This window comes from Catharus ustulatus, chromosome 3 (assembly GCF_009819885.2).
Source record: "Catharus ustulatus isolate bCatUst1 chromosome 3, bCatUst1.pri.v2, whole genome shotgun sequence".
In the NCBI taxonomy this organism is placed as follows: domain Eukaryota; kingdom Metazoa; phylum Chordata; class Aves; order Passeriformes; family Turdidae; genus Catharus; species Catharus ustulatus.
The window spans coordinates 68,590,156-68,607,436 of record NC_046223.1 but is presented as its reverse complement, the minus strand read 5'-3'; the positions used below and the strand labels follow the sequence as shown (position 1 = coordinate 68,607,436).

General features: G+C 39.6%; 1 protein-coding gene across 1 annotated transcript; it reads right to left on the bottom strand.

Annotated features, from left to right (window-relative positions):
• Nucleotides 1-3,729: 3,729 nt before the first annotated feature.
• GPRC6A (G protein-coupled receptor class C group 6 member A) lies at nucleotides 3,730-15,462 on the bottom strand. Its single transcript, XM_033056148.1, has 6 exons — nucleotides 15,269-15,462; nucleotides 13,374-13,677; nucleotides 10,764-11,591; nucleotides 8,303-8,515; nucleotides 6,867-6,990; nucleotides 3,730-4,850 (listed from the first exon to the last, which is right to left on the bottom strand). Exons 1-6 carry the CDS (start codon nucleotides 15,460-15,462, stop codon nucleotides 3,730-3,732), a joined length of 2,784 nt encoding a protein of 927 aa, XP_032912039.1.
• Nucleotides 15,463-17,281: the final 1,819 nt, after the last annotated feature.

Below are 17,281 nucleotides of genomic sequence, written 5' to 3'. Positions count from 1 at the left end.
CAACAGAACTGTGTGTGATGCACCAAGCAGTGTGTTGTGGGGTGACTTTATGATACTTGTATCCCCAAATTGTCTGTTGGTGATGTATATTGAGTTCTGCAGCTTTCAAACTGGTTCCAGGAGTAAAACAGGAAGACAAAGCGGTGCAGAGTTTATTATCAGAGATGGCACTTGCTCCTCCACATTCTTCACACAGACTGTGTTGTTAGCAGCAAACAGCAGGAGAGAGCTCTCCTTTGCTTTCAGTCAGTTTTTTCTGGCTAGCTGAAGCAAAAAAGAAATCCCCTAGACTATGTTTTTTCCCTTTTTCTTGAAATCGTTGAAACCTGCTGTGGGCTAAAAACCCAAAGGAAACACCAGGAGCTCACACCTGTGGCCCACCCAGCCTGGCCTGGGCTGCGGCATTTCCCAGCTCTGGAGGGTCTAAGAACAGACTGAGTGAGCCAGGCTGCATTCACAGAAGGAACTCTTCTGAATTTGTCATCTCCTTCAAAGTGACGAGAAGTTTTACTGTTTAGTATTGTTCAATTTTGTGCTGGGGAGTGCTTTGTCTGTTAAATAAACAGTTTTTTTCCACGTCTCTCTGAGAAAATATTTTTCACTGAACCAGTTAAAGGCCCCCATTCTGGGGTTTCCTCCCAAATTTGCCCTAAACCAAGGCACAGTGGAAGATTTTACATGCGTCAGCCAAAGCCCGAATGGCTGCAGATGATCAGAGGAAGTCCCACTCCCCAGGGAGGGATCACTGTCTGGCAACAGCTAAAGTCCTGTGCTCAGTATGACAGCACAAAAGAGGAGTTTTTAACTTTTTGCAGTCAAAACCTCCAGCTATCTTTTCTTCAGGAGCAAAACATGTAACGAAAAGGAAGAAATGTACCTCTTTGCATGCACACATGCTCCTTGAGCAGCTGTCTTCTCTTTCAGAATGTTGTCAAGGAGATGAAGAGATGAAGACACATCAACAGAAATTACCTAGAAGATGATACTTTACCTTCACTCAAAGAGAGTGGCATAGTGTCAAGCAGTGCTCCTTGTCCCTAAAGTCACAGTAGGGAAGGGTAGGAAGAGTCAGCACATCTGAACTGGGCTCAGTGTCATTTATTATGAGCAGCACCCCAGCCCACTGCTATTAGTTGCCCCTCCTGATGGTCACCCACATACTCAGAGTCACTGCAGCTCCAATGACCATCAGCAGAACTGCTGGGAGGAAGCCTGGAGTTCGTGTAGTTTCCAGCAAAGAACTGAGAAGTGGTCGAGAAGTGGTTTCAGAATCTTTCCAAAGTAAGCAAGCAGAGTGTGCTTTGGGCCAGAAAGGAGAGCTGGTCCCTTTGGCCTCACATGATCTGACCTATGGGCCATGGCTCTGGGAGCACCAGGATAAGACTTTGCTGTGGAAGATGATTCCTGTTTTGTGTTCTGGGATGAAAATCTGTTTCAGGCTCATTTAATGTCCCCATGACTGGCAAGGGGAATAGTTAGATTGTTGGAATACTTACTGCCCTGGGCAGGAGAATGTGCACAAATGCTCCTTTAGCATAAAAAACTCCTATTTTAAGCTTTTTTTCATATCCTCTCTGTAGGGTAGCACAATCCCTTTATATTCTACCTACATATGATCACTTGCTTGTTGCAGACAAGGCATTTAAAGCCATGTAACACGTCTTGGTGCAATGTCTCTTTTTTGCTGCCAAGTCAAACTTGCAACCCTGTTACGTTTTCTCTGCTCTGCCATGGACTGTGCTTTGCACAGAAGACCTGAGTAGATGGAGAATTAGATGGAGCATGTAGGGCTCTTCTGAGATTTGAAATTCTGCCATATGTGATGTCTTTCCTCAGAGATACCTTGGCAGAGACCTTCACATTGCTGTCACCAGACCCTGTTCATCAAGACATTCTCCTCATTGTCCTGCAGGATTAATCCCTTGCTGTACAAAGCTTTCAATCTAAAGGACATTTCCAAGCAGGCTGAGGTCTACAGTGGAAACACCTTAAGGTGTGTGTGTTGCTGTTGCCCAAGGCCAAGCAGAAGCTTATAGGAGAGGTAAGGAAATTAAGTAAGCAAACTCAATTTTAAATATCATATGGCTTTAATCATTCCCTTTCATATAGCTTCAAGGCATGCTATACTCAACACTTTTGAAAACAGTAAATACAGGTACAACATTCCAGCCAAAATAACTTTTCTAACCAGCTGACTGCTGACAGTTGTGCAATGTAAGCTTTGCTTCTCTCTTTCAAGGAAAGACTTCTTGCTGCATTGGCAGTCAAAGTGCAGGCATTTTAACCATATCATGAATAACCTCATATGCAGAAAATTATTTCTGAAGTATAAACAGCATTCAGCATGTAAATATATACACATAACACTTCATTCCTACAATCAGCAACAGAACATATGTATTTTCACAAATCCATATTGCACTCTTGCCTTTCAAATGACTTTAAAATACCTTCATAGATACACAATATCAAGGATTTTAATATTGTTTTACAGTAACATGACATAGAACTTAAAATAGCAAAGTTTCTATGTTCTGTGCTTTATGAATATGGAAAAGTATTTTCCTGTTCCTGTATTGACAATGTAGCTCTAGTTCTGAAAAAGCTCTGTGGTGCCATTACCCTGACAGAAAATTCTTCTCTGAATGTGCCCTTTGGCTCTCACATAGAAGGCACAGCACAGCTGTGCTCATGGAGCTACAGAGCAGAGACCCATTCAGTGCAGATCATTCCAAGTCATGCTATTTCTGTGTATCATAATGCATTGTCATGTTCTTATTGAAAATCAAATTTAAAAAAATATATATCAACCCCCCTAAATTTTCCAGAATGCACTCGTGCTGATACTGGTCATTACATTATTTATGCTAATGAGAGGACTCAATTAGTGTTTTTAAGTTTTGTCATTACACATTGACCTTACAGTCTCAGATAAAAGAACATCTGGGGCTCTCTGTGCATAAGAGGAGGTGCATAAAGTTAAAGTGTATTTCTTTTGAGTATGGGGAAAAAAGGCAGACGAACATTTGTGTAACTTCAGAATTTCAGAAGGATTCTCTGATTTCTTTATAGATCTGTCCAGTTCATTACCATGCTGGTAAACACAAGGAACCTTAAATGTTACTACAGCACTCATCTGGAATTAGGTGTGCAGTTTAGGGGAGGAAAAAGAAAAGTTTCACTGACACCAGATGAAAAGAGTTACTTTTGGAATTTCAGAATAGAGAGGCTATCTTAAAAGTGGAGACTAAAGGACTGGACTTGTTTATCTTGGCAAACAAAGGCTGGGACAAGATTCTCTTTGATCTGTAAAATGGGGCCAGATGAGAAGAAGAGCTCCTTAAACAATTGAGTATCAAAGAGGCAAAGAAGTGGGGAAACTCATGTAGTCCCACTTACATGACTGTGAGAAATAATAGTTTTGTGATGGTTCTGCCTCACTTTAGGAAGGGAGGTTGCAGAATACATTCCTGCAAGTCTGTGTGGGCTGGATGGGGAAGGAAGGGAGCTGCTGAAGGGGTCTGCACATCAGGGAGTTTGCAGGAGCAAGGGATGGACTCAGTGAGTCAGGAAAGCCTTTCAGATCTGGCAATGGATAACTGCCTAAGTACAGGAAAAGGTGTTTCACATGGCCTGCCCTCCTTGGGCATACTAAAAGGAAAGAGATCTGAAAGAGAAATGGCTCCCTTAAAATGCTTTTTTAACTTCTGGCACTTTAACAACGGCCAGTCATATGCTGGAAACTCTTTTCCTGACCATAGTCCTTGCAGCATTTTTAGGAAGAACTTTGCCTTTTATTAATGGCTGCCCAGGCACTTGGAAATGGCAGTTTCCACTCACAGAGTCATTCTCAGTTTTACATGAGTCCGTGATGGGAGCTCGGAAGCTGGAAGATTTTGAATCTAAAGAAACCTGACTGACAGCAACGCTGCCTGCACTCTTAGAGGAGTAAGTGTAAACCATTTTGAGAAAGGCAGATTTTGTGTTTGTTTCTTGCTTGTAAATGATGATATAGCATTTTGGAAGAAAAGTGCAGCAGAGGATTCCATAATTAGATATTAAAACAACGATGATTTCCACTGCTGGCAAGTATTTGCCAAATGTAGTTGCATAGACAGGGATAAATACGATCCATGCTATAAAGTAAATTAGCATCCCAAAAGTGATGAATTTAGCTTCATTGTAATTCTCTGGCAACTTCCTACCTTTAAAGGCAAATATGAAGCAAATAAATGCTAGGGTAGCAATGTAGCCCAACATAATCCCAAAAGCCACAACAGACCCCTCATTGCATTCCAGGATTATTACTCTTGGGATTGAGAAATTTTGACTTACAAAAGGTGTCCTAAATATTAACCAGGAGGTGCAAATGACAACTTGAATTCCAGTGCAGGTGACCACAGTGGGAATAGGTTTATACATGCATTTCAGGAAATTTTGAAGCTTGGGATCAAAGCTGAAAGCTAGTAAAATTTTTAGTGACTTTATTAAAATACATGAAATGCAAAGTGTAAAACTTATGCCAAAGACTGCTTGCCTAGTTTTACATTTGAATTCTGTAGGTACATCTATGAAGAAGACAGTGCTTAAAAAAATCAGGAAGTGGCTGAAGAGAATGATATAGCAGACTGTCAGACCACCAGACGCCTTTACGACTGGTGTGTCCAAGTTTTTGGTAAATATTACACAAATAGACAAAACCAGCACAACCCCAAAAGCGGAGAGGAGGAGCAGGAAGATAGCAAACCAGTCAGTCCATGCAAGGAAATAAATTGTCTTTCTGTAGCACGTGGAGCTGTTGATGGGAGCCCAGTAGGTTTTGTTGTTACACAGGTAGCAGTAATCCATATCTGGAAGCAGAAAAAGGGAAGATATTGTGGAACTCCGAAGTTAATAAACTGCAAAGCGGGTTGTAGGGACCTGAGCTACAGGAGCAATGTGGGAAAGGATGCTAAAGGGAAAAGGTGGGTCTGACTGCTCCTGACTCCAGCTGTGGCTATCCAGGGGGAGGAGCTGCAGGGCTGCGGTGGCTGCGGTGGCAGTGGCACAGCGAGCAAAGGACAAATACCTGGAGCTCGCTGCCAGATGGGAGCAAGCCTTGCCTGCAGCCAGGGGCAAGGAGGAAAAATTACCAGGCTCTAAAACTGCCTTGCTCATCGCTGACAGGGAAATGTGGCCTGGCCAGAGCTCTGGACGGGCAAACTTTAATTGAAAACTTAACAACGACTCAAGAGTAATCAATTCTCTTGCAAAAATTTGAACTATTTTTCGTTCATTAGTCCATTTTAACAAGAAAACATCCTAATATTATCTTTACAGTTAGCTTTTAAAATACAACAGCAAGAACAAACATTGCTTTAGATTATGATATGAAAGGTATTTTTGCTTTGCAATTCCTAGTCTCTGATAGGGAGAAATTTCACAATTAATTGAATATAAAGATATAATTTACAGTAATTTCAAGGCTATAAGGCGCACCCTTTTGACTAAAATTTTCCCCCGAACCCGGAAGTGCGCCTTATAATCCGGTGCGCCTTATCTGATGGACAAAGTTCAGAAATTTGCCTACCTGGAAGTGAGAGCTGCGAGCCGCGGGGGGAGCCGGCAGGGCCATGGCTGCCAGGTGGAGATGGGGCGGAGCGGCGGCAGGCACGCCCTGGCCCTGTGGAGGCAGAACGACCCCTCCACAGACACGCCCCGGCCCCGTGGAGCGGGCATGGAGGGGCAGCGGCCATAGCCCAGCCCCAGAGAGGCAGCACTGAGTGGCGGCGGACATAGCCCGGCCCCGGTGAGGTGGCACGGAGCAGTGACGGGCATGCCCCGGCCCCGGAGAGGCGACACGGAGGGGCAGCGGGCATGTCCCGGCCCCGCTGGGTACAGGCAGGCCTGGGGGCCCATGGCTGCCGGGTTGAGGCGGGGCCTCAGCCAGCAACCGCGCGGGGTGAGCTGGGGGCGGAGCCTCGCTGCAAAAAAAAGTGCGCCCTATAGTCCGGTGCGCCTTATCTGATCTACAAAGTTGTGAAATTTGCCGACTCCCGGGGGGTGCGCCTTATAGTCTGGTGTGCCTTATGGTCATGAAATTACTATACTTTTCTTCTGCTCTCACGATATTAAAAGTACATGCTACTTTAATTTTCTTAATTCCATCTCTCTTCTCCATATTTAATTTTCCCCTTTAAAAGACTTTGCTTAAACCAACATTAAAGTATACATCAGATTTGATACTAGAAAATATTGCTGTACATTTATATCAAATTACACAGCACTCTGTGGTAAAACACAAAATGTGCTGCTAAGCAAAATACATAAGCCTTGAACTTCATAAATTCACAGGCTTGTAGAATAGTTTGGATTGAAAGGCACTTTCAAAGGCCATCTAATTCCAATTCCTGCACGAAGGGCAGGGACACCTTTCACTACACCAGGCTGCTCAGAGCTCCATCCAGCCTGGCCTTGAACACTTCTAGAAATGGGGCAACCACAACAACTTCTCTGGACAGCCTATTCCAGTGCCTGACCACCCTCAAACTCAAGAAATTGCTCCTTACTGGACTGAATGTACTACAGAAAGACAGGGAGGAAAGGCTCTCTTTAATGAGAATAAATCTCACTGATAAATCAGAATTTCTATCCTAGCAAAGACCAGTGCCCTTTATCTAGTTACTCATTATTAGTAACTAAAATCCAATCTAATCTAATCTAATTACTTTAAACTTGGCCTTTTAAAAAGCACAGGAAACTGATCACAAATAAATATTTTAATCCCATTCCAAAATTTAACCCAAGGGTCTCAAGACACATTATATCCAAGCAAAATAATTGCATTGATGTATAAATAAACCTTTATTTGGATACAAGTTTTTTACCTGTTTTGTTGCTGTAATGGTTTTCTGGGCAGTAAATACACTCATAGCAGCATGTGTGTGGACTTTCTGTAACCTTTTTCACCTGGCCTGGCCTGCAGTGCTGGGAGCATGTTGACTGAACCTTCTGCAGTGTGAAGAGGGAAAAGAAAAAGAGATCATCATCTCAGGTACAGCGAATTACAAGAGAACATAATTAATATAAACCTCCAGGATTTTTGCAATTTGCTTTTTTGTTTTGTTTTGGGTTTTTTTTGTATAATCCATATTTTAAGGAAATCTGAAAATTATGTTGAAAAGGAGACATTGTAGGGTCCATGTTTCTTGCATTTTCTCCACACAGTCAATGAGTAATAGAATGAGGCATTATTTACCTCATAATTTTATTTTTGAGCCATGAATGCTTATCCCTGGATTTGTGTAAATTAAAAATCTAGACCAAAGTCTTTCATTCAGCTTTGAACCTGTATTTAGACTACAGAGGATCATCTTCAAAGAATGCACAGAAGCATCTGATGGGGAATTTGAGTGAACTGCTTCACAAATAGATCCTGATACTCTGCTCAGGTGCTCAGAGCTCAGGAGGGAGGTCTGAGGGACCTTGCCCTGAGCGAGACACTTTGGGAGGTGCTCTGCACTGCAGCTCTGACTCTTCCAATATGGTTTTTACAAGGAGGTGGAGATATTTCCTTGCACCACAAAGAGGGACAAAGTTTGAGGTTTCCTTCTGTCCTCAGCTAAGTTCACCTAAGGATGCTAGAATTCAGGCCACCTAGTAAGCAGCCTCTCCCTGTCCCATTAGTGGGGATGCTTGCAGCACAGAGCAGTGCCATGAACTCAGACATCCACCCATGCACAGAGGACAAATTGTCCAGCTGGAACTGGCCAGGGCCACCCACTAGTTCTGTCTACACCAGTGCTGGGGCTCCAGGTGGCACCACCTACTCATGTTGCTGACCCCAGCTCTAACAGGGGGCAAATAAAAAACAAAACCTCTTTCTTTCTTTTCTTTTTTCTTTACTTTTTCTTTCTTGTTTTTTTTTTTTTTAACAATAAAGTCAACACATCTGAATCTTTATGTAAAAAAAAAAAAAGAGGTGGTACATAAGTGGGGGATTTTTATGCACTATCATTTTTAAAATTTTAAAATCCCTTTGTAAGATTCTGGAATCGAATGCTAAGGACAGATACAAACTTCTAGGGGCATTCTGGAAAAATAAATAAATTTTGTATCACTGAGCCTGCTCATGGGCTAACATGCATCTCAGGGTGCATGAAAAGGGTTGAATAAACTCAGAAAGGATTCTTTGCTCTAAGAGGAGAACATTAAACCCACACAAAAGATTTCTAGCTGATGCATGTTGCAGTTGCAAGTGCTGCAGAGGGAAAAAATTATCTGAAACAAATTTCACATGTTACGTCAACAAATTAAAAGTTACCTTTAAAGCCAGAAAATCTTTTTTTTTCTCTTCATCCTCAAAGATAAAGCCACCTTTCTCTGCATCGTATTCTGCCACTGTGGTGATTTCCATTTGGCCATCAATTTCTTTCCAAAGAAGGACATCATAACTGATGTTCATATCTCCATCGGAGTCAAACATGACTTCCTTATCATCATCAATGATTACAACTTTTTTAAGTTCTTCAAGGAGCTGCACACAAGTGTAAGGAAGGATAATGGACACCAGTATCGTGTCAGTGTGACAAACTGAGTAGTTTAACATACATATGAAAATATCAAGTTAAAGAGAAATACTTTTAGAACGAAGAGAAATATTAAAATTCAGATTAATTTTGTTTACAGAATTGCATTATACAGACAACCCTGTTGGCCTTAAAAAATTATTATTAAAAATAATGAAAATTTCCTAAAATCGTAATAATTTTTTTTCCCCAGCCTTTAAAATTTTGGTGTGATGTTCAGAGAGGAAATATTTTGCATGCAATGGCTAAGAATCTTTTGGCACTCCCCTTCTTGTAAAGAACAGTGGTGGGCAGTGCTCTTGTTGTTACTTTAATGTCAACAGAGTCAATCTGGGCAACATTCACTTACAGAGTTAATTCCCCTAGCATGTCTGGAAGTATCTATCACTGTTTCTGGCTGTGACTGACTGAAATTGTGTGTGGCAAGGTGAGACTCAGAACTGTTAATAATCAATGAACAATACATGCCAATTTGCTCAGATAGGGAGATCAATGGCACAATGGCAATAAACAGCAAGACCATATTTGATAGGTCACAGGAAATACAAAACCAAGAATGCTTTAAGGCAACTGTCCAGCTTCATATTGCAATCCATTCTGTGAAACAGGGGAAAACTTCTGTCTCCTTCATCACAGACAGATCAAACAAGGTCTGTGTGAATATAGAAAATGACAGGTTTAGACACATTATATATCCCCACTCCCAGTTCATGGGGAGATCATAGAAGTACTCTAAATAGCTGCCATGGTTTTTAATTGAAGCAAAAGCTTTATTATTTTGCAGGGTGAGTGACTTTTGGCAACAGTAATTTACTATCAAGAAAAAAATTCAATGTTTGGTGAAAGGCTGGGTTCAGCTGCATTTGAAAAGCATGCTGCTATGTGGGTCCATTTGTGATATTCACAGCATTTAACAATTGTGCTGACAGGTGTACTACCTCAATAGGCTTTGTCAAATATATGTAACACATCTGGTGTATATAATATGCCATTTTTTCATGTATAATATAATTTTTTGAACACTTTATGATTTATGAAGAATGATGTGTTTCTAAACTATTTGATTGGTGCATTTTACATGGACAATGCATAGTTGTGTGGAACCGAATAGGACTTTTTAAATTGTATATACTCAGACTAGTCATTTAATATTTCTCCATTTTTTCAATTTGTCTAACAGTATGAGAACACCAGAGCTTTTTGAGTACATCTTGGGCTTTAGATAGAAGACAGAATTTAGCAACATTTTGGTGCATCTGGTTATTTTTTTTGCAAAGTTTATTACAACAATAATTCAATTGTTTCCCTGTATATGGAGATGTATGATATGGATTATTTGGATCCCAATATTTTTCGGCACATATATATCTCCCTTCCTAGAGGGTTGAATTTTCATGTAGAAGAAGCATGTTATGAAAATACCACAAGGGAAATAATTTTCTCTTTCAGTTCTCTTCATAAGTGCTTAACTTCAAAGGAGTTTTAATTTTGATGGTTTTGGATATAGTTCAGTTCTGATGTACATGTAGCTCCATAGACATGCATTCCTACAAAGTAGTCCTGAATTTGTCTCATTAGCGTTACTAATTCATGTAAGAGTCTGATTGTTACTGGGTTATTGGTTGGTTGAGTTTTTTTCAAATCCCATATCTTGGTTTGACCTGCCCTGACCTAGGATAAGAGGTCAGAGCAAATCAGAATAGCAAATCAGAGTGCTTCAGAGGTTGTTTGACTTTTAAATGAACATTTGTTTAATCCTCTGAGTAAAAGTGTGTAAAAGTGAATAGTCCTGAGCAGGTTCTTGGGTAAAAGGTCAGGTCAGGTTTACTTGTCTGATTTTTCCTCTTCTTTTCCCACCCAGTAGTGTGATAATGGGCACCTCACCCATCTTAAAGATTATGTCTTTATATATAAGTCAAGATCAGACAGAGGTATAATGTATTGCATTTTCAGTTTCAAGTAGAGACTCATTGTAGAGGAAAACATTTGAATTAAGACAAAACAGACTCAATGCTGAGAGAAAGAGAGGGAAATGAAACTCTTTGGTGGTTGCAATGGGACCAACCACTAGTAGTCAAATAGCTGATAAAAAGTAATTTAGTTAAAGGACCAGGCTTTTATCACCAGGAATATGGCAGCAAAAATGTGATGAAAGTTAAGCAGAGAGAATGAGACCTGAAAGAATTAGCATCATACCTCCCAGGGAGTGAAGGCAGATGGATCCTTGCAGTCTCTGTCTTTGCACTGCCCTTTAATGGCATGAGCTATAGCATAGACTGCAAGTGTAGTACTCCGGATAAATCCTGCTTCAATGTTAGCATTCAAAAAATCGTCTCTCCAGATCTGAGGTTTACTCTCATCATTTTCCAATAGATTATCCTGGGACTGGTTTGCAATGCACTTTTGAAAATCATGATATTCCAGGTGAGCACAGACTGATGAAAGTACAATATATTCACGCAAAAACTTATTGTTTTCAGTGGGCTTTTCATGAAGGTTTCTCAGAAACTCTTGGAATGAGGAGATGTCTCCACTTTTAAATCCAAATCCCACAACTGTTCCCAGCTGTCTGACATTGGGAATTGTACTGATCTTGACTGCAGCTGACCAGTTATCACTTGCAATCCAGATTTTATTAACATTCCTCTCAATTGCCTTCTTGAATAGTTTGAGCACATGAAACTGTCTCATAAAGACAACAATAACATTTACTCTTGTTTCCTTGACAATCTTCTCAATTGCATGATCAACTTTGCTGTGAAAGGTGTTGTCAGAGAGATAGGCTGGCAGCATCTCTTTAAAAGCTATGCAAACATTGTTTGCCATGGCCTGGACCCCAAAGCTCTCCAGAGCAAATCGTCCATTGTCATCATCAGTGGCTATTACTCCAATCCAGTTCCACCCAGATTCACAGATCAAGTGAGTCATTGCTCTGGTCTGGTGAAAATCACTGGGGATAGTCCTGAAGAAAGAAGGAAACCTGATTTTGTCACTGAGGATTTCAGCTGATGATGCAGGACTGACCTAGGAAGAGCGAACAATTCAGTTATGGACGTGGTCTCCTCCAAAGGATGCCAAGAGATCAAAGCTGCCATGATTGCTCTTTCTTCCCACCTGACCTGGGCTCCCTCCTCCTCCTGAGAGTGGGCATAAACAAATTGCAGCCAAAGGGGGCAGGTTCTCTCTCCCTGCTCTTAGGATGCAGACTTATGCCCAGTACCAGCTACACACTTTTTTCACTCTCTTCCACATAATTCAGTGATGGCCAAGAACAAAATCTTTAAAAATGGATATGACAGCAATGATGGCATAAATAGTTTGGGCTACTCTGTTAAGATACCATCAACATGCTCTTCAAAACAACATTTTAAATATTGGCTATTTTTTGAGTCTCTATTCAAATTGCTAGTACTCTTATATTTTGTAGTATTTTCCTATCACTGAGAGTGTTAGTATGGATCACATTTATTTATTTATTTATTTGTCACCAATATTTAGTTATTATATTTCAAAAAGATCATTAAATATGTTGGAAGAACCTCACAGACAAAGAAACAGTAACCAATAATACAAAATGCTATAATTCTTTCCTTCAAAAGATTTATTATGCTTTTCTTGTGAATGTAGCTAGAAAAACATTAAAAGAACATTGCTATTTAAATCTCTACAGTTTTAATCCATTCTTATTTTTTGTTGGAACTTTTTCACCCCTATATTTTGCTTGAAAGTTCTTAAAAAATAAATTTAAGCTTTCCAAAATGAGTGTTACCTGTCAGGAGGGAATATAAAAATCTTACTGTGTCAGAACACTGCAGATGCTATTGATAAGAAAAATCTATTGGGTCCCATTTTTCATCTATCCTCTACTGAAGATTTTTTTAGTCACTTGCCTTTTGATTATGTTCGACTGTGGCAGTTTAGTTTTCATACTTACTACAGTTCCTGTGGTGGCGTTGGAGGTCAGAATTACTTCCTACCATTGCAGAGGAGAAGATTCAGTTAGAAGTTATCTTTAGTTCAGATTTTATGTCTTTTCCACTTATTTGGTTAATTTATAACTACTGCCAAATGTGCAAGGCAGGTTGGTGTGGAAGTGGTTCTGCTTATTCCTTGTTAGTCCTGGCCTTGATCCCTATTCTTTTAGAAAGGTGGCAGTACGAAGGTAAGCATGGGCCTAAGCACAAATGTGGGACTGTACTAGTCCTAGAGAGGTCAGAAATAGATAAGGATGTTTTGGGAAGGACTAATGTGTATCTAAACTGTTGTATTTTTTCACTTCTACAATAGTTTGAAGAGTACCAGGAGTAAATCTTTGTTTTAGAGCAATCTTCCTCACTTCTCTACCCATAGTTTTAACTGACTTCAACATTTAATTTCTGTTGGGCTGGAGAGAATTCCCAAATTTCTGGTCAGATTTGATCTGGTCTCTTCTTTTTTTTTAGCTTGAGATTGAGTATTGTCATATTCACCACCAGGCAAATTGGACACAGCAGCTATCACTTTGCTACCTGAACAAAGTCCTTGTAAAGGCACTACCAGGCAGACAAGAGCCCAGCATGACCCTGAAAAAATGCTTAGAAAAATGTGCTTCAGGTATATAAATTATCCCTTACTGCCTTTGTTTGGGCAAGTGAATCAAAGCCTTCATTTGGAGCTGAAGCTCACCCACACTGATGTCCTTGGGATAAACTAAATCCTGCCCTGTAGTAAACATGTGGCTTTTGCAATTCCTGTGATCAGAGCCTTTATTCTTAGCATAATAAATCTGAACCTCTGTCCAAAAAAAAATAATTGCCTCAAACCTACCTGTGGGATTAATTGCAAAGCCAACAGCCTTGACACTGCCATCGACACCTCTGAGTAGGTGGCTCCAATGACTGCCTTGACTCTTGGGATGTAGTCTGAGTAGTTACACTTGAACTCCACAGCATCCTCAGAAGAATTGAATTTAGACAGAAATCTCAGAGCAGATGCCATGGCTTTTGTAACTTCTGCACACGTGTCATAGATTTCATAGCCCAGAGTAATTCCAGGTAACAGTGTTGAGTTGTTGATGGTTTCAATAGCATGTATCATTGCAAGTGTCTGAAGAAAAACTTGAATTTCAAAGCTGTCAGAGAGACATAGGTGGTATCTTTTAGAAAAACTTTGTTGGAAGCAAGGGTGAAGGAAAGTTTGTTTTGAGCATATCCCTTAGAATTTTACATCTGCTGAGAACTGATGGGTAGTTAAGTTCTGTGTGATTTACTTGGGTTTAGTCTACAAAAGCCATGCATTTTTTCTCATTTAATGAGAAACTAAGTAAAATAAACACAAAACTTAAAATATACCTGAACAAAAGTGTTTTTCTGGAAAAGAATAAGGTAGTAAAAATTTAATTTTCATTATACATGAAAATTTGCAAGTGATATCTTCAGGAAGTATCTATCAGAGTCAATGAAGATATTCTAGTTGACTACACCTGCCCAGTAAGTTTTTTAAAAATGTATTTATTTTCACCAAAAGCATGAAGCAACAAAAAGGAAGTACTAAATATTTCAGAATAGAAGAAAATATTTTCAGAGGTCAAGGTCTCCAGTGGTTGCATTGGTGTCTCTAAAATACTCTTCAGACATGATGAAGTTAGCCCAGATATTTCCTCTCATCTCCAGTGGATGTTGTAACAGGTGATTAATCAGAATTGAGCTAGCACAAAATGTCTATAATTTAACCAACCCTCCTCACAGGCAAGCTTCTCTAAGGATTACAAATCTTGTGAACTAAATTAAATTTTAGATGAACTTGAGGTAATTTATGTTTCCATAGAGAAATAATGGAAGACAGACAAAATTATCAACTTAATCAACATTTTGACATAAATCCAGATAGATACCTGCATGCCTAGCTGATTATTAGATTCAGATGTGGGATTAAATTGTAAAATCCAAATAAAATTTGTGAATTTGCACCTGTATTTCAATTTTTAAAAATGTATGTTTGTAATTCCTGGTCTTAAGAAAGGCTTACTATGTACTTATAATAAAATTCTTCACTAGGTTTCCTTTTTATGCATTCCAGAAAAATGGATGTTTCAAGCACAGTAGGATTTGGAGCCAACAGAATAAATATTCTGATGCACAGACTGCATGCATGACAAGGTGTTTATAGAAACACTATAGGCTAGATATATGTAGGCTATCCTGTAACATAAAGCCACAATTATAATCCCAAGTGTAATAATTATAGTAATTTTAAAAATAACTATATTTAAAAAATAACTAGTGTCACCATCAAGGTACTATCAGAGATTATAACTGAGCCGCCCAAGAGATGGGAGGCAGACTTTACTATGGACTTGGTTAAAATGGAAGAGTGTGCCTGTGTTCAAATCATGTAGGTTCAGCTTCATAACAAATAATTAATAGATCCCCAGCTGAGTCCTTCGGATATATAGCAAATTAACATTTCCATGGAAACCAGATAATAACACAAACATCCAAGGCTATTTGATTATCTCTGAAGATTGAAATAGCTCCTCAGTAAGCTGCAGTATTTTTTATTGTAACTTGGCCATATTTTGTCATATACCTGAAATTTGTGTGATATCCAAGGAATTTCTAAAGACTAAGCAAAGCAAGTGAACCAGAACTTGTTGACCATAATATAAGAGTTACACATCCAGTCTCTTCTTTGCTACATGTGTAACTTCCAGTATTACTCACCCAGCACAATTCTGAATTACTGGCTTGATGGGATCTCCTTCTGGATGCAGCATTTCACTGTGGACTGCAAACAAGCCTCCAATAATGATGTCCCCCGGAGAACTGGCACCCACAAAGTCGTCAGCATTCTGGCAGGAGAGAGCAATGTCGGTGCCGATCACAAAGCAGGGGATCAAAAAGATAACAAATGCCATGTGTCTGTTTTGCCTGAGCTGTGCGTTTTGCTCGCTCACTCCCAGCTTTGAGTCAATCGAGCTGCAGCGCCAACAAGGGCTCATGTGTCATCTGTAAAGAGCAGCAAAGGACAAAGCCTGCACTCAAAAGTTGGTCACACCTCATAAGGTGCTTGTATTTGCCTCACTGGACAAGGCTATTTTATTGAAGGTACTAAAGCAGTGCTGTCACATAAAATGTGAGGGTGCAGGGGTGTGAGAGTGGAGAGTGAGGGACAAACATAAAGGAATTTAAAAGGAAATGCTGGACATTAAATCTTTTATGTTGTGTTCAAAGCTTCTGATACCTTATCTGAAACACGTGGCAAATATTTTGATATAAATCTGGGCTTGTTTTGAATTCCTTCCAACTGAGCGCAGTGTGCAAAGAAGTAATCGTGTAATATGGTAGTAGTGATTCTGCCATGACAATGTTTTAAGAGTCTGGTCCAAAGAATACTAAAATATAAAAGACTCCCATGTCATACTGTGCTTTATATCAAACTTTGGTTCAAAAATCCAAACCCCAAACTTTAAAAAGACTGCTTTTCTCTCAAACCCTTATATGTTTTAAAATCCTTGTCTAAAAAATTATTTGGATAAATTCATGTTCATGGTTCTGAGGCACAGGTCTTAGAGAATTCAGTGGGCTTTGGATCAGGTTCTGTATTTACAAACCAGACCAAGTCTGCTGTTGGTTAATGTGATAAACACAGAACAGTGGGAAACAATAACATCAGTCCTAGTTTTTGCTTTTTTCCCTGTCTGACTGGGCCACCAGAGCACAAACAGCAGCTCCTGTGCTGTGGGAGGAATGGGAAGTGGCTGTTCTCACCACCACTGCTCCCCTCAGATTCACAGATCAGATGCTGTGCCAGAAGCGAGCTTGGTGAAAAAAAAAAGCAGAAACTGGACTCTCAACTTTCAAAAACCCCAATCTTAAACATCAAAGTGAATCTCCTTAGGACAGAAACATGACTTATGTTAATGAACAGGATTCGTGCGAGGGACACAGATCTGACAACAATCCCTCTCTGTTTCTGGCATTAGTTATTTCCTGTTTTCTTTCAGTGGCTTCTTCAGATTTTGCTTCTTTTGGCAGTATGCCAAAACACTCCCATAAGAATGGGTTCAGTCATAGTATTTATTGCCTGTGATTGTAAAAAATCTAGGTTTACATGGAAAATTTCAACCAAGGTTTATTTACTGGCAAGGAAAATTAGGAATGGGATGTCTGTTATGCATTCTTTCTGATAAGGATAATGCAAACTGTATAAATTATTCAAATTACTATATTTTGGTTGTGTTCTCAATAGTCTCTTTGTATTAAAATATCTATTTACAACCAAAATATTTCTTGTAAACACAAATGCAACAGACAAAATACTTGCAAGTGCAAATGTTAATCCCTAGTTAAATTAACATTTGGGTTCTTTATTTTAATGTAATACTTTGTGTTTCTTTAATCTACCTTCCTTCTTTCCATGTAGCACTCTCACTGCTGGATCAGTGCAGATAGTGAAGAGCTGCTTGCCTTTTCCTTAATGTATCTGACCATACAGATTTATGGGCAGATGTTGATACCAGTTTATTCTGCTTCTGCATGGACTCACAAAAATCCCAGCTATTCCAAAGGTTTTCCTCTTGACTTATAAAAGCATTAACTGTAGTCAGATGCCAGCCCTGAGTTATGAGACATTCACTTGCAAACATTCATGTACTTGTTCCTTGCCAGCCATATAACGCAACCTAAAGCCTGGTTCCACATATTCTTGCATATAATTCTGTATATAAAACTTGT

Coding starts and splice junctions, on each gene's coding strand:
- GPRC6A (XM_033056148.1), bottom strand. CDS start 15,462: ATGGCATTTGTTATCTTTTTGATCCCCTGCTTTGTGATCGGCACCGAC. Junction 8,516..10,763: donor CTGCCTTCACTCCCTGGGAG/GTATGATGCTAA, acceptor ACTTGTGTGCAG/CTCCTTGAAGAACTTAAAAA. Junction 4,851..6,866: donor CCATTACAGCAACAAAACAG/GTAAAAAACTTG, acceptor TTCTGCTTCCAG/ATATGGATTACTGCTACCTG.